The sequence below is a fragment of the Ciconia boyciana genome, chromosome 2 (assembly GCF_034638445.1).
Source record: "Ciconia boyciana chromosome 2, ASM3463844v1, whole genome shotgun sequence".
Lineage (NCBI taxonomy): Eukaryota > Metazoa > Chordata > Aves > Ciconiiformes > Ciconiidae > Ciconia > Ciconia boyciana.
Genome location: NC_132935.1, coordinates 94,064,089 through 94,084,236, shown reverse-complemented (window position 1 = coordinate 94,084,236; position 20,148 = coordinate 94,064,089). Strand labels below are relative to the sequence as shown.

Sequence of the window (20,148 nt, the reverse complement as noted above, 5' to 3'; positions counted from 1 at the left end):
GCCACACATGCAAGCCAAGCAAAGCAAGGAATTCATTCACTCCTTCCCATGGGCAGGCAGGTGTTCAGCCATCTCCAGGAAAGCAGGGCTCCATCATGCGTAAGGGTTACCTGGGAAGACAAACGCCATCACTCCGAATGTCCCCCCCTTCCTTCCTTCTTCCCCAGCTTTATACGCTGAGCATGATGTCCTATGGTATGGGATAGCCCTTTGGCCAGTTTGGATCAACTGTCCTGGCTGTGCCCCCTCCCAGCTTCTTGTGCACCTGGCAGAGCATAGGAAGCTGAAAAGTCCTTGACCAGTGTAAACATTACTTAGCAACAACTAAAACATCAGTGTGTTATCAACATTATTCTCATACTAAAATCCAAAACACAGCACTATACCAGCTACTAGGAAGAAAATTAACTCTGTCCCAGCTGAAACCAGCATAGCGAGTTAGCTGATAAAGAGTTAGTGGTTGCTGGTCTGAGTGCTTGCAGGCTTGAGAAATCTACTTGTATAGGAGGGAGCAAGGGGAGCTGACAGTGTGTCCTGCTGCAGCTGCTCTGGGGCCTGCCCGTACACACTGAACGTGGTGATGGAGTCTCCCAGTTGTCAGGGTGCTGGTGAAAAACACCCTAAAACACTGGGGCGAGTTTCTGGCCAAGTGGAGTGAAGGAAGGGAACGGTACCTGCGGTTTCCCGGTGGTGCAGAACTGTCCTCTGCCTGCAAACAAAAAATTACCTGATATTGATCTTTGAGGTGACCAAGTGTGATGATATCACCAGACTACAAATACTTGTTTAGTGAGTCTAGGCTGTTATGTACAGGCCAAAAAATTTTCAAGCAATTGGTCCAGAAAACAGAGACTGGGTTAAGACAAATACGGACATCAAAATTCAGGTAGTCTTGGGTTTTCTATCTGGTATGGATTTTTTCCGCTAGAGGGAATGTACATAGAGTTAATGTTTATTATCATCCTTAAGATAAAGTGTCTCGGATACAGGAATCTGATTTCAGCCTACCATAAATAGTTTGTAGCATTGGTAGAACTAACAGTAATCCTTCAGGAAGGTAGTTCTGTATTAGAATACCTTAAAGTCATTCTCAGCTTTCCAAGACTTGCTGTTGAGCCTCTCATATTCCTTATTTTCTGTGTGTATGTCAAACAACTGCATTTTTTTTTCTGGATGGGTGTGATGTTTGAAATGGTTGGGGTTTTATTTGTTTTTGTTTCCACTCCCTAATACATTCTGTATCTCAGTCATTTAGTTTAAATATACTGACTCTGCCCATGCTGTGGCAGAAGTTGCAGGCTACGGTGTATATATACGAGCTGTTCAGGCAGTCTAAAACCAAATTTCTAAAGTGCGCTAACAGCTTTACCTCTTCTTAGTCTGGCTACAAGAGTGCAATTATAAAAGATGACCTCATGTTTTTCTTAAAGCGTTTGTCAAAGAGGAGGAACTGGGACTTAGGAAGGCATCTAATTTGGAGCCAGTTCTGATGGTAATGTTGAGATGAGAATTACAGGCCAGCCAAACGTGAAGGTGTTCCTTTTTCCATGAAGTAACATCTGGAATAGCAGGACACTTATGGTTTACCTGAACTTAAAAACTTTTGGCCATACTAATGGTGCAAAGTCTTAAATTAAAGCTTTCCAAATGAATTCTAGAGAGCTGCTAAGTTTAGAAAATACTGAAAGGGATCCAATGCTTTTGTGTACCTTGTCTTTTGTTTTCCCTGTCAGCCTATTTGTTTCTGCCTGGTTTCCTCTCCGTGCTACCTGGCATCCCTGCTTGGGACAGTTGCTCTCGCTCTCTCCCTTTCATACTCCTTCCTCCTCCTGCTCTTCTGCAGCACAGCCTGGCTGGCGCTGGGTCACCCACGAGTAACTGTGGAATTAATTAGGCTGAGATCTTGCTGTAGAAGAAAGGAGCGGGATTTGCTGTATGTACACAGTGTGTAGAACAGACAGCCCTGTCATAGGAAGATGCTGCAGCTTTGCAGCAGTGCTGAGTGTTCAATTCTTGCACTGAATTCCCTCAGAGCAGCTTCTCTTGGGCTCTGGTCGCCTCAACTCTGAAATGTGTGCTTAGTTCTCATAATGTAATTTATTTTTGTTTTTTTTTCCAGTTGACTTTTGACAGCAGGTGGCCTTGTGTGCACTCGGAATTCCCTTTTAAAGTCAAGGGGGAAGGAAGGGACCTGAAGGAGGGAGAAAGGAGGTTCAAGCCCCTTCCAGAATGTGTCATTGGGGTGTGTTGCAGGGGTATCCAGGCAAAACCAGTGTCAGCGTCTGATAACTGCTCAGCTCCGTACCGGACCTGTGCTGGTCCACGCCCAGTGCGGGCACTGCGGAGCCTGCCGTGCCACCAGCCCATAAAACCCGGCAGGCAGCGATGATTAACATGCGTGTTGAGTAGCTCCCACCGACCCGGGCCACGTCATACCTGCGGGGAACGCGCAGTAGGTCTGTGCCCATTTCCACGCAGTGGGAGATGGATCAGCGGCTGGCTGCGGTGCGCATCTGTGTCTGGTGCAACCAGTGTTTTTGGGGCGGAAACTCCTGCCTGCCCTGCGAGCCAATGTGGCAAGGACAAGCATGCTCAGGGGGCGATGGGCTGGGTGGGACTCGCTCCTGTGGAGAAGACTTTTTTTTTTCTTTAACTCATCTCTTCCCCAGGAGGAAAATTCAATGTGTAGTACAAGGCTTTATTAAGATTTTTACTTTCTCTTTTAATTTGGGAGAGCCCCAAATGCCGGTTGTTCTACTGAAACACAAGAACAAAAGACTAAAGTGAATATACTGGTACTCGTTTCTGGGATGCCTATGTAGATCCACAAGTAGCAAAGCTGGGAGAATCAGGAATGCTGCTTGTGAGATGCAGGAAAGTGGTACGTTTGCCTTGTCCAGCAGCATGTGATTTATAGTTACCCTTGCGCGCTGTTTTCAGAGCAGGGTGGTCTGGTTCCCTGGAAAAGGTTTTTTGGCTCCAGACAGTTGCGGAGGAATTCATTTTGGCTCAAGTACCGTCTCCCTGTTCCTCTGCAGCGCTCTGGAGCTGCCCGGTCTCCTCCTGGCCTCCAGACCAAAGTCCACGAACGTGTAGACAATGTCGCAATGTCCACCCTACAAATGTTGTTAAGGATAGGGAATGTAAATTAAACCTTAAGACCTTTTCCCCTGCTCTGTCTCCCAGGGCTGTGTAAAACATTGTCTGCTTGAGCGATACAAGCTTGACAGACCAGTTTCATATTTTGATTTGTAAAACAAGCAGAATATTTTTCTCCTTTCTTCCTTCCCCTTTAATATTTATTTAAGTCTGAATTAATACCAGACCCTCTTTTTTCCCCTCTCCCTCTCCTTTTCTTCTTGCCTGACTTATAATAGCTGTAGTCCTCAAATGATGAGAGGGCAGGGTCACAGCAGCAATAATTGCATGTCAAAATTAAGGTGTCTGATCATTTTATCTACGCTGACTTTGAGCAAGTATTTCTCATGAGGAATGGCTTCCTCCCCTTGTCTCCTCCTTCCCCCTTTTCCATTTCAGAGTTTTGTGCCATGCTTAACACTTTCAGGTTTTTTCCCCTGATTTTTAAAAAGGCCCAATAAGATAGTAAATTAGGTTTTGCCATGTCAGCCCTCTCAAGGCTGCACACGTGCAGTATGTTTTACACACGTGTGGTTTTGGCAGCCTGAAAAATATCCGTCTTCAAAGCGTTAACTTGTTTCTGATAATCAGATGATAGCAAATGTTAATATTTAACTAAAATGTTGGGTTTTTTTACATATGGCTTCTATTTACAGTGCTTAGACCCGTTCTAAATACAAATTTGGAAACTAGTTTAACTTCTTATTTAGTTTGGTTGCGAAGTCAGTCCCAGCAGCGCATACCTTGTTCAGAATAAAGGTTGTTGTCAGCTGAAAACTGAGGAATGGCACTCGAAAACCATTTTTCTGCATGTGTCTCAGTCAGCCCTCGTGATGGGCATTGTTGCTCCTGGTCTTTTCATGCAGCTGGAGGGAGGCAAACAGCTACAGGTCTTATAGCAAAGAAGAGGTTTAAAATTAAAGCCAGTTTGGTGACAGTGGCTCCTGATGATGTCAGAATACATGTAGAAAAGATACTTAATTGCAGCACAGAGATGTAAAAGAGAGGTGGAAATATCCTGATCCTGCTCTCTGGAAAATTATGAATATAGTGTTCGTGAAAGCTGCAAGCAACATTTTGTATCTCCCAACTCTTTGATGTTAGATGACATTATGGAGTTGGAAAAAGCGAAGCAGATTGCATCAGCTGAGAAACAAGTTAGTTGACTAATCTGGGGAGGGTGAAGGCTGGAGAAGATCAAAATGCCTCAGAATAAAGGGAACTCCTGCTACTGAAAATAAAAGTAGTAGTGGTGGAGAAGTGGGTGGGCTACTAAAATTGATTTAATCATGCTGAGTGTTCAGAAGACTGTCATATGATTAACAGATCATATTTAAATTGTTAGCGTATTAGTGATGATTATTTACTTAGCAAACTTCCTTCTTCCCTCTCCCAGTGGGGAAAAGAAACAGATCTGTGATGAGAGCAAGGTTGGGAACAGAAGAGCTAATTGCTCCTTATTAAAGTGTGAAGTTGAAGGGTAGATAAAACTTTTCCAGTTATGTGGCATTTCAGGTGGCATCTCATTATCTTGGGACTCTGCTGATGTGCTTGGTGGATAGCTTGGAGGGTCTTTTTTGCTTATGGCATGGGCTAAGGAATAATTTAGTGCAGAGCATTCAATTTAAAGCCTTTTCCAGGTTAGTTTACTGGCTGTGAAATGAATTAGATTTGTGTCCTCTTGCACATTGGAAGTTTTGGGCTTGTTTTGTGATTGCAGTGTTGCTTGAGCCATCTCACCACGCTGGGGAGATGGCTCTTACAGGTGAGCCATGACTGAAAGGCCTTAGGTATGACACGGGACATGCAGATGTGCGCGGTGCAGCTGGGCTGGCAGCCTGGCACTGCTTGGTTGGGTGCAGGCAGGAGATGCTACAGTAATGCATCCGCTGTCAGCATTGCCCTTCTGCTGGGGGTGGGAATGGGGCCACGCACATACTGGGTGCAAGTGAGACAGGATCGCCCTGTGGGGTGTAGTGGGGACAGCCTAGTTACCCTGAGGTAATTAATATAGGAGGCAGTGTATCTCTGCCTCTCTAATTGCAAGCAGCTTGACACAGCCTGTGCCTTAGGTGTCCCATCTTCACGACGGAGTTGAAGTTTGCAAACCAGGAGGAAGTGCTGCTTTATGTATTGGTGCTCACGCGGTGATGTGTGGCACCGAGCCTGCGTGCTTTATTTTTAAGGCTGAAATACCAGACTTAAAAAATAAACACTTCAAAAATTAATGTGGAAATTTCACAGCTAAGTCATGCATATTGGAAAATGCAGTTTTGAAGGATGTATTTCAGCAACTTTAACTATGATAAACTTCAGAAACCATTAGGGAAATTTGTGAAGTCCATGGTTGTGCAGTCCTGTACTGTTTTGCAGGGATGGAAAATGTTTTCATAGGTACATGAAACTGCTTTCATACAACACTGCACGATCTAATTATATCTTTCTTGGAAGACTGCTAAGCATGTGTCCTCTGGCTCACGCACCCTCTCCTCTTTCTCTCTCCCCACTCCGCTCCCTCCCCAATTCCCCAAAACCTTTGGCTTTGTGTGAGAAGTTCAAAGGTAGTTTCTTTGCTTTATTTTTCAAATGGTACGTTGCCCAGGCATTCGGTCATGTCCATACTTAATGCAACCTGACAATTTCTGTGTATGTGACCTTGTGTTCACTGTTCATAAGTGATTTTCCTGGGCTGCAGCTTTCTCTGCCAGGTGTCTGCCATGGTCAGAAATGGCTTACTGGCTTCCGAGAATGAAAAGTGCAGAAAATGTTCCCACTGTAGGAAAAATGAATCGGATAAGCAAGCCGAACAAAACAAACCCTCACATCTATTGAGTTAGCAAGCTCCAGTGTATGGGAACAGGGACCCCAGATTTGTCGGGAACGGGAAGGAGGCAGATGTTGAGCAAAAGGTGATATTCTGGTAGCAACAGTATCTCTTTTGCTACCTGAGTAAAAGTTCTTGCAAACTTGGATGGTTATAAACCTCTCAAAATAGCAGTGTGTACTTGCTCAGTAGAAACTTGTTTTAGAAGGATTTATCTTTAAGAGGTCCGAAGCACTGAGGCACTGGTCAAAAATTTTCAGCAAAAGCATCCACTTATGATAAAGCTGCAGAAAGTTAGATGTACACAGCACTTGGAGGTCTAGCATCATACAGAGAGGAAGTAGCTTAAAAGTCAGGTGTTGACTGGGTTGTGGGTTGAGGCATTCCAGTGTAGGTGATGCAGGCTTCTTTGAGTGGCTGTTCAAATAAAACAAACAACAAAACCTCTCAATAGCTGGTTTGTTGTTTTTCTTGTGGATTGGTTTTTTTTTTAATGACTTCTCTTTTCCGGGTAAGTCCAGTTGTGTCCAATAAAAACGTAAGGAAAGATGTAGTTTGGAGATGTTTGGTTCTGAATGTGGCTGGTCAAAGAAAGAGGAAATAATTCATTTTTATACCTTCTTAATTCTTCCAGGATTATTTGGTTTTGTTTTTTTTTTTTACTCTTCTTAATGTCCCCATTTTGAAAGGTGACCTTCTTGATACTTCCACCCAGCTGGTTGTACTGGTGGTCAAAGAATGCCAGGTGTTCTCAAGAACACTTTATTGACACTTGAAATACAGATCAGGGAATGCTTTGCCCAGCTGTGATTTCAAAGGAGAGGCATCCTTACTCCGAACCTTGAAGGTTAAATAGTTTAAATGCTCTGTTGTTGCTATGGCTGAGAGGGAGACACAGACACACCTGTGGTGGTAAAACCACCCCAACTTTAAGTGTTGCAGTTGGGCTGGCACATCACATCCCTCTGGGAGGCTGCTCCTGCGACCTCTTTAGTGTGGTTTAACTGCACAGTTATTTTCTATAGAGTTGAACATCAAACCATTTTCTGGAACTTGTACACTTTCTTTAACACTAAAAATGTAGCCAGAGTGTCATCTTTGGCTGGGGGTTGAGAAGGGGAGGATAGAAGCGTTGTCCTGTAGCAGCCTGGAGGGAAACTTTGGTACAGTGTTCTCCTGTGGCTGTAACTATGAGTACTACTCGGATAGTTTAGTACTGGGAAAAGGCATTAGTGGTAGGTATATTATAGTAGAAGTGCTGACTTTTTTTGCTTTTCTATTTGGGTTTTTTTTTTGGTCTGCTGACTTGGAGCTTTTCCTCCAGGAATAAGTACCTGGAGACTGTTTTGCTTTTTGTTACATATATTGTATGAAAAGCATAACTTTATTTTTTTATAATTTTCTTTTTAAAAACAACTTTGTGGTTCATATTTTTTGGAAAAACACTCTAAAAGAATCTGAAGGCATCATAAATTTAGACTCTCACTAGATGAGGTATTTATATAGAAGATGGATTCTAGTGCTGTGCAGGGAAAATTGACAGGGTTTGTTTATAAAAAGATGAAGCAGGAAGGAGATGAACAAAGAAAGATGAGACCCAATACACAAGGACCTCAGTGACAAATGATAGAGTCTTATTTTCATTTACTGGTCTTAAAATTGCCATCTAACATGCAGGCGAGCTTGTGGCTTTTCCCCAGGAGGGGTTTGGGGCTGCTGTGGTAAGCTGGGGCATACATGATATGTAGAGGCTGGGGTTCCCGAAGTGGGACCTCTTCTCTAGGGGTTGAGAGGCTGCGTATGGTGTGTCGGGCATGTTATGTGCCTCAGGACAGAGTCTGCGAAGGCCAGCGCAGCAGCCAGGTGCTGCCGGCCGGGGAAGGACTGAGGGTGCAGCTTTGTGCCTGGCTTAGGGTCTTCCAAGGCAGCAGCGTGGGTGACCCTCTGGTCTCCTTGTTCTGAAACCAATGGAGAGAGCAGTCGGAGCGGAGCTACAATCCATCTGCAGACTGTTTGGAGAAAGGTCTGCTTTCTTTCAGCAGCAATCTGGGCATCAGTCATTGGAAACAGACTGTGAACCCACAATGTGGGGAGAGGGTGTGCATGTCCAGCTCCCCTCTTGTGGGCTCTTTGTGCCAGGCTCTGGGCAAGCGTTGGACCAGCGCATCTCTTCTCCTGTCTCTTTGCTCTTTTTGGGACAGAAGGTTCTGCCTTGCACTTTTCCATGCAATCAGGGTGAAGGTAGAACAAACCAAATCCTTGGTAGGCATCTTCTTATGACCTTTTTGCAGTGGGTATTCAGCATGCTTGGATGCCACAGACAGCATTATGGCCTCTGGAGGACAAGCCTTAATAGAGACAGCTTGTGTTTGTAGTAACAAACATGCAGCAGACTTTACATTTGTGACTTTTATAACTTAACTTCAGTGCAAATGCTGACTCACTGCATGAGCCTGTCCAGATTTTCACCCCTTGTAAAGAAGTTACAGGATGGTTAGTTTTTGGGTGCGCTACCCTCTGCCAGATGTCTTCCCAAGCATCTCATGTTCCAAATAGTCCTCCATCTTGATGTGAAACATAGTGACTCACAGTACGGGTGGTGACTCACTGATATCAATTAAACATTAAGATCCTGAAGGTGTGACTCCTTAAGCTTTGACCAAAAAATGCTGTCACAACATGAAAACACTTGCAATATATTGCGCATCTGCATAGGTGGCAAATGCTCTACATTGCTGTACTGCTATGAAAAAAGCTTTTATTAAATGTTCCCTTTCCACCAGCATATTTTATATGCAGTTATTTTTGTTTCAGCATAACAATACAGTTGTATTGGTTTAGCAAGTCACTTTATCAGATCTCTTGCATTAGGAGGATGGATGGAGGACAGAAAGACAGACAAAACCCAGGGACACAAAGAGAAATCCCAGGGAGCACTGTAAATTTAGCAGCATCTTTCCTTCAGTCTGGGTGCTGTTAACTCTCAAGCGGGACACCAGAGGATTCAGCCAGAGCAGTTACAGGATTTAATGGTCTCCCTGTTTGTAACAGATTAGTCTACCTTTTGTAAGAGGCAGTAGAGGATTACTGTTTAGTCTCCAGCCAAAACAATCTCCCAGTGCAGATTTACTTGGAGTGCCACTTGAACTGTCATCAGCGCTGCCCAGCCCAGCATTTTGTTCTGCAGGGACATGGAAACCTGTCACTCCTTTCTCCGTGGAGCAAATCCAAGTGTCATGTTTGCGGGATGAAACTACTGGCACTTAACAGCAGGACCTGCCACGGCTCTGGGCACAGCCGTGCCGTGTGGGCACGTGTCGAATACGCTCTGCTCTGCCGAGCCCAGGTGTTTGTAAGGGGAGAGGAAGCATTGATGCTATATAATGGTTCCTGTTTTACTTCTAGCTCTTCAAAGCTGAGGCTGCAGTCCTCTGCCTTTGGCTTTTCCATGGGGAAGGGAAGGGGGAGTGCAGGTCTCTGGCCAAATTCCTGTACTTTCAGCATGACGAAGCCTTGCTAGTTTGCTCTGCTCCTGTGTTAAGATGGGTGGGGACAATATGCTAGTTATTAACTATGTATTTTGTCCTATTAATGTCATCTTTACCTGAGGCTGCTTTTGACTGCAGAATCTATTTTTCTTTTGTGCCCTCTCCTTATTCTTCTCTCTCTTTGCAAGTCGAATGCCCTGGTGGCACCCACCACTGTCCTGCCCGTTTTATTTTGGATAACTGCTTCACAGCAACCTCTCTCTGGTTTGTGACAGCTGACGGAGGAGAAACTGGGGTATGCTTGTGCTCTTAGTACTGAGCGAGTAATTTGGGGTTGCAGCAGATTCTCTGAAAGTTTGTGCTAAAGCAACTGTTTAAATATTTCACCATTTCCCTATTTACGAATTCCGAGGGTTTTGGGGAGCGAGAGATTCGGGGGAAGGTCAGGGGCTGCCGGTGTCTGTCAGCACCCGCGTTAGGCTGCCCTTGTGGGCTTGGGAGATCAGCTCTGATTTATGCTGGCCTGCAGAGCGAGTGCTTAACCAAGGGCAGGAAAGGGTCAGATACAGGGTTTGCAAGGAAATGCATGTTTTTATTTCCAGAGCAGCTGGGGAGTTGGGCAATAGCCTTAAAAACAAACAAACAAACAAAGACTCCCAGATAAGTTATCAAAAGGAGTGGGTGCATTTTAGGCACCACTGAAGGACATGCTGATAGATTGACTTTTCTTCTGCTTTTAAACTCTTACTCTGTGTGCAAGTGTGCCAAAGTGGTTTGACATCTGTTGTGCTGGCTTGAAATTTAACAACAGCCCTTCATGAGATTTTGGCTTTTCCAACCGTGAACCTTTACCTGCCTCTAATCTGGTACTGCACATTCTCTGCCTGGGGCTCATGCAAGGGCTGGCTATCTTTGACTAGCAATAGTAAGCTGTGAAAATGAAAAGGCACCAGGATATCTGCTTTTTATTTTTGCACTTGGATGACATTACCATTCCTCTGACAGCAATAAAATTGCAAATTAACAACTTGTAGAGATTGCCTTTAAAAAAAGTGTTCTTGTATAAATATGACTCTTTAATAAACTTAATTTGTTCTCTACAAACAAAAATGATTTCTCAATTTTAAGCAGCATAGACACCTTCTGGATTGTGAAAATAAACCCAGAGCATTTGAGAGCCTGCCTGGAGCTCAGATATGTCTCCTGAATTTTGTTTTGTTTGTGGCTTGTCTGGGCAGATATTTTTCTTTGCTAACTGGAGAATGGTTCTATAATTGCAAATACTAGGAATTGTGTTTCCCCCACTTGCTAAATAGTTCTAAAAAGTCAGCATCTTTGGGGAGCAATTCTTACTGCCTTGCTGAGCTGTTTGCTACAAATAATTCGTAGTTATTTGGTGGAAAAAATACTTGCTCATACTACTTGGGTTTGGTTCCTTAGCGCCTTCAGTATGTAGGTTGGAGGATCAGATGCGTGTGTCCCAAACTCTACAAGTCAGTGCAGTGAGGAACTGAAAAATACATTTGACTGAAACAACAAGCCTGCACCTGAAAGCTGGCACGTTTCTTTTGGCCGCAAAAGTGCTATACTCCTTGGTGAGATGGTGTATTGTAGGAAGGTCGTATCCTGTGATGTTGAACCAGAGGGCTGAGTCAGAGCTAGCCTTATTTGTGGAAGGGCTGCATGTCATGGAAATACTTAAAAGTGCAGCGCACCTAATTGAACTCTTCTGAGGGAAGCTTTCTTTTGAAGTTGTATCTGACTCTTAAAAATAAATTGCATGCTTTTACTTTGTTTTTTTGCCATGAAACTTCAGTTACTGTCTAACTTCAGTTAGCAGTCAGGAGGGCTGCTACTATTACATTACACATTTATTCTGCAAAGTTTCAGTTCTGGAGTATCTGGCTCTCCAAAGTTAGCTGTACGTATTTTTCATGAAATGTGCTTGGCTCCCATTATCATCAATATTTGAACACTTCACAAACCACGAACAAACATATCTTCCTACATTTATTCAAGGGTATAATAGTACTATCCACACTTTACGCATAAGAGAGATTGTTACGTGTCTGAGGGCAATGAGGATGCTGAGCTAAAGCCAGGAATGCAGCCTGGCTCTCCTGAGGCTCAGTCTAATGCCTCAGAGGAAAATGTCTTGGAGTTTAGGGAAGCCTTACTAGAAACGTTGCTATTCCCACCTTTCTCACGGGAATAAGGCAGTGACGGGGTGCCTCAAATGGTCCATTTTCTCTTCCTTTGGACAGAAGGGGTAATTTCATTATCAGGGATAGCTTTAGTGTGGAGGTTCAGCCCCTCTCTACGCTCTAAGCTGTGAAATGTTGCTGTGGGAGCTGCTGTCCCAAGGAGCTGTGTGGCTGTGCTGGGTTCTCTGGCTGCCCTGTCTAGCTCCGTGCCAGGACTTGGCTCTTCAGACCTCTCCTGACGAGCCATGATGTTAGTCAGTCTTCATCCCCTTCCACCGCCTGGGGAACCAGAATGCTTTTCTGAAAGCAAAAGTGTCTTGATGCTTTGTTCATGGGAGCCTGGAGCTAATGGCTGTCAGGGGTCTGTGGCAAAGCAGCTGCGTTTCCCCATGTTTCCAAGTGGCCCTGAGGAGGTCAATAGGAGAACTTGCTCTTAAATTGTCAGGCTTACTGCCAGTGGGCTTCATGGGGCTCTGGTAGTAGGTGTCTGGGGCTGCTATGGTGAGACACTCAGCTACATCTGTACTGCCAATGGGGGAGATACGCCCCTTAGTCTAAACTCCTGTGGTCTGGAGAGGGGGAGGCTTAAGCGTTGGATATTGTCTCTTTATAATTAAGGGCTTGATAAAACTCACTGAAGTAAACAAGTCTTTAATTTGCTTCTTGAGATCTGGGTTTTGACTTGAGGAGGAAAGTCAAAACTTTCCTCTGCCATTGCCACGCACTTGTGCTAGGACTGAAATTTGGAAGAAGCTCTGCACCACGGTTAGTATGTCTAAATACATCTGAGAATAACTAATTTATTTCAATTTATCTGTCTTTTTTTCTTCCAGTGGGATCTTGTTTGTGATTCTGCCTGGAAAGTCCACATTGCTAAATTTTCCCTACTCGTAGGATTAATCTTCGGCCACTTAATAACAGGATGCATAGCTGACTGGTAAGTGAAAAATCTTTTAATGCAATGTAACTATAAACAACAATATTAAATATTGTTTAGATTTTCTTCTACGTTATATTCATGAGGAATCTTTGCAGGATAATTTTCCCACATTCTGAAAGAAGCATTATGAATAAACAGTTTAAAACTGTTAATTGCTTGAACTGAGTAATTTATATCAAGGTAAATAACATTAAAATAAGCTGTTTGATTGTTGACTTAGTTATTTCCTGCTGACACAATTTATTACAGCTGTAAAGCTAGTACAGAATTAAGTATTTTCTAATTATATAAGTGAAGCCTTTAGTTTAGGGTTTTCTTTTTTTAACCAAGAGATACAGCCAGAAGAAATTGGAAGGGGCATTGATTTGAGTGAACACAAGACTAGTGTAATGTCAACCTTGTGCTTACACAGTATTTTTCAGGGGGTAGAAGGCTGTTCTTTGCAAACCTTTCCATTGTTCTATTTTTAAAGTTCTTGTTAAGCAAGCATTTCGATGTCATGTTAAGGAATTGCTGACTTATGTGCTGTTAATATTGGGGTATTAAATTTAAAAGCATGGAGTGCAGTTCCTCAAATTGCAGTAGTGAAAACACTATTAGATACCCCAGTTTTTTTGAGAGTTCAGCTTAAAGAAAGGGTCTTGCAGTGCAAAAGAGGGGAAAAAAAATTAAAGGCAGGACTCAAGTGATTTCAATGGAAACTTGCAGCATCTGAAACAATAGCTCTGCGATGCTGTCCCAGTCATTTCAGTGGCTTCCAGCACAGTTGCCAATGTTGATGCTTTAAATGGCCCCAAGTTAACTCTTTTGCCATTCATTTAAACAGGAAAGGAAGAAGAAGAGTTGCCTAGTAGGGAAATCTTACAAAGCCTCAGCAACTCACCAGTCAGTCGGGAGAGAAAAGGCCCCCTGCAGCTGTGCAGTAATCTGGCTCAAACATTCATAGCAAAATTGCATCTTAATTCTTGAATAATCACTAGAAGTTTTTAGGCAAGTGAAGAATCATGACTTTTCAGTGAAATAGGGAACATGCATGATGAAATACAGTTGAATTTCATTAAAATACCAAAGTAAAACAGGGCTCTAACAACACGTAGAAAGTATAGTGGGGAAATAAATGAGGGATCTTGCTCAGTTTTCCTAAAAAGGAATCAGTATGGGGAAAGCAGACTTATTCCCAAGTTAGGAAAGTGCTGCTATAATTGACAAATAAGTCACAAATAAGTGAACAACTTGTTGCCTAAGGCACTGGCTTTGAGAGAGAATTGCAGTAAGCAGACTTAATAGCTCTCTGCCACCAAAAGGAGCATCCTACTCTTCCACCCATTTCTGTCCCCAGTGTGTACTTTGTGCTGCCACATGTGCTTTTTGGACCCCTCTGCAAGCTGCTTAGCTGAGCCTATGCAGCATAAAATTACCCTGGTATAAAAATGAGGTATTTTTCTCTTTTTTCTGTCTAGTGAGTTTAGGAGAGCTTAAGGAGAATCTGGTTTCCAGCTGTGGTGCAAAGGAGAAAAAGGGTAACTTGGTGGCTGGAGGGAAGAGTGACCCCCTTGCCCTTTCATGGGTGACCAGAAAGGACGTGGTTTGCTGCCACCAAAGCCGGTCCTCATGCTCCTCTTCAGTCCCCATCCTTGCCATCTGATGTGACTGACCCAGCAGGGGTCCTGTGCCAGATAGTCTTTTTGTCATTTAGCAGTAGCATTTGGGGCTGGTAGAAGGAGACCTAAATGGGCTTTACTTTGTCACAACTATTGCTATTTAGTCACAACTTGAGTTTCTACTAAAGCAGGGGGTTGTGTGGAGAGACAGATACAAAGGGGATTATACCTCTAAAAAGAGAAAAAGAAGAAAAAAAGGATGTCAGTCCCAAGCAAGAGCAGGGGAGATTAAACAGAATAATGTACAAAAGTGTTAAAATTTCAAAATCTGTTTTCATTTCACTTATATACCACTCTCCAGTTTAGATAATTAGAAGATGCTTTGGGGCTTTCCTTTCCCTTTTTGAAAGGGAGCTTTTAAAGCTGTACATGGCAAAGGCGTAGAGTGTATTACAGTAATTTGCTAAGTAAACTGAGTGGTCTATGTTCAAAATACAGTAGGTGTGCATGCTTGGATAGCTCTGTGTGGAAAATCTATAGGAAGAAGGTCTGTAAATATGTTCAGCTGTGTGAAGACCAACTGTGTCCAATGCCTGAATAAGTTACTTGTTTAACAGGCAGAGCACTGCTGGCAACTTTGCCTGCCCTGGACAGAGGCGGTTGAGGTCTCTGTGGAAGGCTTCCTTCTGGAGCAGGTGGGCTTGGTGTTCATGTAGCATCAAGACAGTAGGTCTCTGCCTCTCATTGCCCAGTACTGCCCCTGCTTTGCACCTGCTCTGGTGCTTTTTGGAGCCTTTGTGCCAGTTTAAGTCCCAAAACCTGCAAAGAACAGCATGGGAAGAGCAATTTGATCCGCTGCAAGAGGAAAGCTTAGTCTTTTCAGGGTGGCAAGGTACGTGTGTCCTTAGGAGCATGGGAAGAGTAGGTCTTGTCCTCAAACCCATTCACTTTCCCCCTGCAGTGCAACTCTGACTACGTTAGGAGTATCTTTTTGATGCATCTGTATATCACACTGTGTGGATTGCAGATTCTTCAAAAGCCTGGGGTTGCTTGTATCCCTAGTTATTTACCTGTGCAGGCAGCATTTAGCATTTGATCTAGATAATAGTATGCAGTGTAGGCTGAGACTTTTGTGGCACAGAAATCTCTCTCTGGAATAGTTTGGATGGCAGCAGATAGCATCCTGGGGCTGTTTTACCAGGGAGATTGTGTATGGTTTAATTTCTCACAAGCATTTCCACGTACTGTTAGTCAGATAACTTTGTCTACATATAAAAGGCTTTTTTGATACTCTAAGACACCATCCTGTCAAAACACTGCTGGATCACCAAATATATGGCTGATAGCTGCCCTGGAATTTTGATTTTGAGGAATGTACTGCATGCCTTGGTGAGGAAGGAGACTAGTTTTGTGTCTGGGAGGAGGTGCTAATGATGCCTCTTACCAGAGGGCTTCTCTGGCCTCAGTTGGCTTTCGCAGGCCCAGAGGCATCTTGGATTTCCTGATTCTTCATTAGTAGCAACCATTCATTTGCATAACTTGTATAATGTTAGAAGAAATTCTATGTCCTAATGATGGATAACCTCGAGTAAGGAGAGTGGGAGGAGGGGAAGAAGGGAACTGATGTATGCTGAGCATGAGGTCTTTTTTTAATCAACATCAGGGAATGGCAGGTCAGACTTGTGATGAGAATTAAGTTCCTAATTCTAAGTGTTTGCATAATGCCTTTCATCTACAAAACACTTCCACAAATACCAATTAGTATGAATTACAGCTTGGCGATTATGAAAATAGGGCTGCGAAAGTCTGCGCAGATTGCAGATAACACAATATTCATAGGGTTTTTTGGGTATTCAAGGTTTCATATGAGGTACTTCCCCTCCCTGCCCAAGTGCTTTGTGTTCCATAAATACAAAACCTGAGGCACGCACAGCAGTAACTGCCCCAGTGTCCAGCATGTTCCCAGTGCACTGCATATCACTGAGGCTGTGATATTGTGTTCCCACCTTCAGCTCAACAGCAGCTCATCTTCTGGTGGGCTGGGTTTGTACGTGGACTAAGAGCGATCTGCTTTGACCTTGCTGTCTTCAGTTTGCACGTTGGTACTTTTCTGTTTTAAAAACATTGAGTGGTTAATGCCAACAAGTTACATCTTTGAGGTGCCCCACAGGTGATGCTACAGCTGAAAAAAATAGTAAACCTGTCCTCATGCAAGGAGCCATGACATTGCCTTCTTAGGTGCGACTTTGAAAAAGTGTGAATGGTGACACACATACTGGTGCACTCTTCTAGTTCCCCAAAATGTCAAAAATTATAATCATGGCTCCTTTTCAGCCCTTCACCCCATACTTTATTGATCTTGTTCCATTTTAAGTAAAGCAAAATCCAAAGTTTTAGTTGTGAATGCATATATACGATATACTTTACAGCTGCTGGTAACAATCTGCTGAAATAATTGAATAGAAATGCTTCAGTATGTGGAACTGGACTAAGTTGTGAGATTTAAATGATCTTTATTGTGCTGACATTGAACTTGATGGCTGGCTTGCAGCTGACAGACTACTTTGAATGGGTCTGTGAAGGCTGCCTATGAAAAGCAAGTTCATATATTCTTTGTGGAAATGGCATATAGAGCTGATTAAAAGGGATCCTCTGTTCCACTGGAAAACTTGTGGGAGTTGACAAGTTGAAAAATTTTTGAAATCTCCACCTAAAAATCCAATTCTTTCTTAAAAATAGCTATGTGCTGTGGTGCTTTGTGTCATTCTCCTTGCACAGGAAGAGGGGGGAAAGGGGAATTATAAGCACTAAGCATATGAGTAAGAGATGTGAAAATCTTATCTTCCTTTGACATAAAAGAGCCAAACTCTGCAGCACGTGCCCCCACGTTCAGCGGCAGCATGGCTCTTCCTCCTCGTCACTGCACCAACATGTGCAACTACAGGTTGCAGCTGCAAAGCCTGCCTGCAAAGGAGGACTGCAAATCCTCACGCCCCTGTTGCCAGTAATCATTTTTGGAGCGATTTCTTCCTCCACCCTCCCGTCAGGCTGGCTTTGCAGGTCTCTGCAGCCGTTGTGGGGATACAAGGTGGAGGGACTTGGAGCTCACAGTTTTCCTGTGAGCATTACTGTTGGCTCTCCAAGGCTCAGTGAAGCGACATGAGCCCTGTTTTGTGCTCAGCGCGTGTTTGTTAGGCTTGCCCTCAACAACGAGGCCAAGAAAAGTAGTTTTTTGAGCCAGCTCCTCTTGCAGATGAGGCTGAAAACCACGTCTGTTGAGGAGACCTCTGCAGTAAGCTCTGTGGCTGTAGACTATAGAGAAAAAATAATATACCATGCCATATAGCATATAATACCATACACTCTCCTGTGCTGCTACAGAAAGCTCTGAGAAGCTGTTTTTAATCTCCAAGGGGCTTATTTATGGCCTTACAATAGTTCCTAGATGTTTCCTTGTTCATCTTTAGTGTTTTGAAAATGATGGTTAAATCAAGCAGGAATACAATGTGCTGTCTCTGCTTAATCCCATCTGAAATGAACTTGTCAGTGCAAAGCTGGCTGAGGAATCTGGGTTTTAGTAAGCAGAAAAAAATGAGAAGAATGGAACAAGCATTAAAAATGGGTGGCAATATTTGGAAGGGATTGCATGACTTGTTCCCCTCTTTGCAGTTGTAATGATCTAGCGTTATGTCCACCCTGGCTTTTAACACTGTTTCTCCATACTTCCTTACTTTTAGGGTTGGTCGACGGCCTGTACTGCTCTTCTCTGTGATATTCATTTTGATATTTGGACTGACTGTGGCACTCTCAGTGAACGTGACCATGTTCAGCACACTCAGGTTTTTTGAGGGGTTTTGCCTGGCTGGAATAGTCCTCTCCCTGTACGCACTGAGTGAGTATGCCTTCATCACCCATCCAAACGTGTCTTTATCGAGCACGTGGTTTGCTGTTCTCTGGCTTCCCCCTTTCGTCCAAACACGTCAAACCAGAATCGTACAGACTGAAAAAGCTTTAGTCTGGGTTTTGGTAAGGAGGCAGGGGTTTTGCAGCTGTCTCTCTAGGTTGCTACAGAGCAGTCTGTGAAGCTGTTTGAGAGCTCATTTTAAAAGAGTTATGAGGTGTTTTGGGTTTGCTTGTTGTTATTTAAACCTAGAAGTCATCTGTGTCGTAGCCATAACGTGTTATGGGACTGGATCTCACCTTGCAGTATTGAGTTCAGTAGGAGACTCCCAACTTTCACTGTCTAGCAGTACGTGTTCTGGCACTTTTTCAGAAATTCCTCCGTTACTTGCAGCAAGAGATCTTGTGTCGCTGCCTCAGGATTGTAAAATACAACAAATATACGCGAGAAGAAGAGCCTGAAGTCCTTTTATCAAGATTTTTTTGTTGTTGTTTTCTTTTGTTGTTGTCTTTGTCTGTTTCATGGGGCGGTGGGGGAAATAACTGAGAGAAACTTGAGGGAAGGCTTGTAAGAAATGTCTACATGCTCATATCTGGGGTGACTGGTACACTTGTAGCCAAAACATTTGAAAACCCTTTCTTCAGAGAGTACACATGTGATGCCACCAGCTTAATCTGTGTCCCTTGGATGTGCTCCAGGGAGTTCCGTCTGCTTCTGCTTCCTTGGCTTTTTGTACCTGAGGCAGGTAGTGCCTCACCAACTGAGGAAAACATAAAATTTCCCCCTCTTTATTATGGCTCTGGAAAAGTATTATCTAACTATATCCTGGAAGTTGCTGTACAGATCTTCATAAGTTTTGCTTCCTATTGTAGATGGTATCTAACCCATCAAGATTTAGCACAGTATCCTTACTCTGCATGGAGTGTTTTGTAGTATTAAGTTCCACAGTTTTTGTTTTGTTTTTGGTCTGCACCAAGGGGAAAGAAGCCTGATTAGAGTATACAAGAGTTTGTTCTGTATTGTACTTCTTTGTTATAGCTGATATGGTACTGAAGATACTTTTTTTTTTTCCTTCTCTTGCCTTTAGTCATGTTAATCTCTAGCAAGAATATTTCACCAAAAAACAAAACTACCACTGAAGACAGTACACTTTTACTGGGAAGTGTTTTAACCTGTGTGGTTCCTGTGGGAGGTGGCTCCAGCCATTACCAGGATGACATTCAGCTGGAAATTAGGCTTGTTGGGATTTTTCACAGCCCAATGCAGTATTTTAGTTTTTCTTGGTAGGTGGGGGTTGTTGGGTTTTTGTTTGAACTTTTAAGAAAGTCATTGCAACTGAAGATTTGCATGGGGAAATGCCATCTAAGTAAAAGTTTCATTAAGGACCTTTTGAGATCAGAGCGAGAGAGTGCATGTGTCACCTTAGATCAGACAATAGCTTGCCAGCCAAGGTTTTCATTCAGCAAATGGGAGATCCTGGTTAGTTCATGCTCTGCTTGATCCAGAGCAGGACTTGAGTCTGATTTTTCTGCCTCCCCCCCCGCCCCCATCCCTGCCATAATTCAAGTGTTAGCTATAACCACTGCTGCCTGGATAGACAATGCTTGAATAGAGCTAGTAGGTGTTAGAGGTCTGTGTGAAACTAGCTGCAGCCTGAACATCAGTGTACTTCTATGGAAGTGAGAAAATGTGAAAGATGCAGCACCTGCCTCTCTGGTAAATCTTCTGACCTTCTGGCTGTGGAGGTGAGGGGAGTGGGTTTTTCTGTATTAAATATTTTAATTTAAACAACAACAACAAAAAGTTGTCATCTTGGTGTAGAGTAGTGGGAGAGGATTAATCCCTAAAGTCTTAAGAGAATGGGAGTTAACAGGGTTTCCTGTTTGTGGTGGTGGTGTTGGTTTTGATTTTAGTACTCATGATCTGTTAGGCTTCCTCTCAATTTAGATTTACTATCTTTCCCTTTCTGCTGGAGTCCGTAGCATGCCATTGCACTCCTCTGTGGAGTCATCTTCTGTTTCATAGCCCCTCTTCCCTTTCTCTTAATGGCCT

General features: G+C 43.4%; 1 protein-coding gene across 5 annotated transcripts in view; it reads left to right on the top strand.

Moving 5' to 3' along the window:
- The window catches only part of SLC22A23 (solute carrier family 22 member 23), a 116,218-nt gene that overhangs the window by 6,442 nt on the left and 89,628 nt on the right, over positions 1-20,148 (top strand). For all 5 annotated transcript variants that reach the window (XR_012040632.1, XR_012040633.1, XM_072851368.1 and 2 more), the window contains exons 2-3: positions 12,488-12,591; positions 17,933-18,087. Coding sequence is in view for 3 of the 5 variants with exons in the window: in XM_072851368.1 (XP_072707469.1) it covers positions 12,488-12,591; positions 17,933-18,087 (259 nt within the window). In the remaining 2 variants the exon portion in view is untranslated. The remainder of the gene's footprint in view (positions 1-12,487; positions 12,592-17,932; positions 18,088-20,148) is intronic.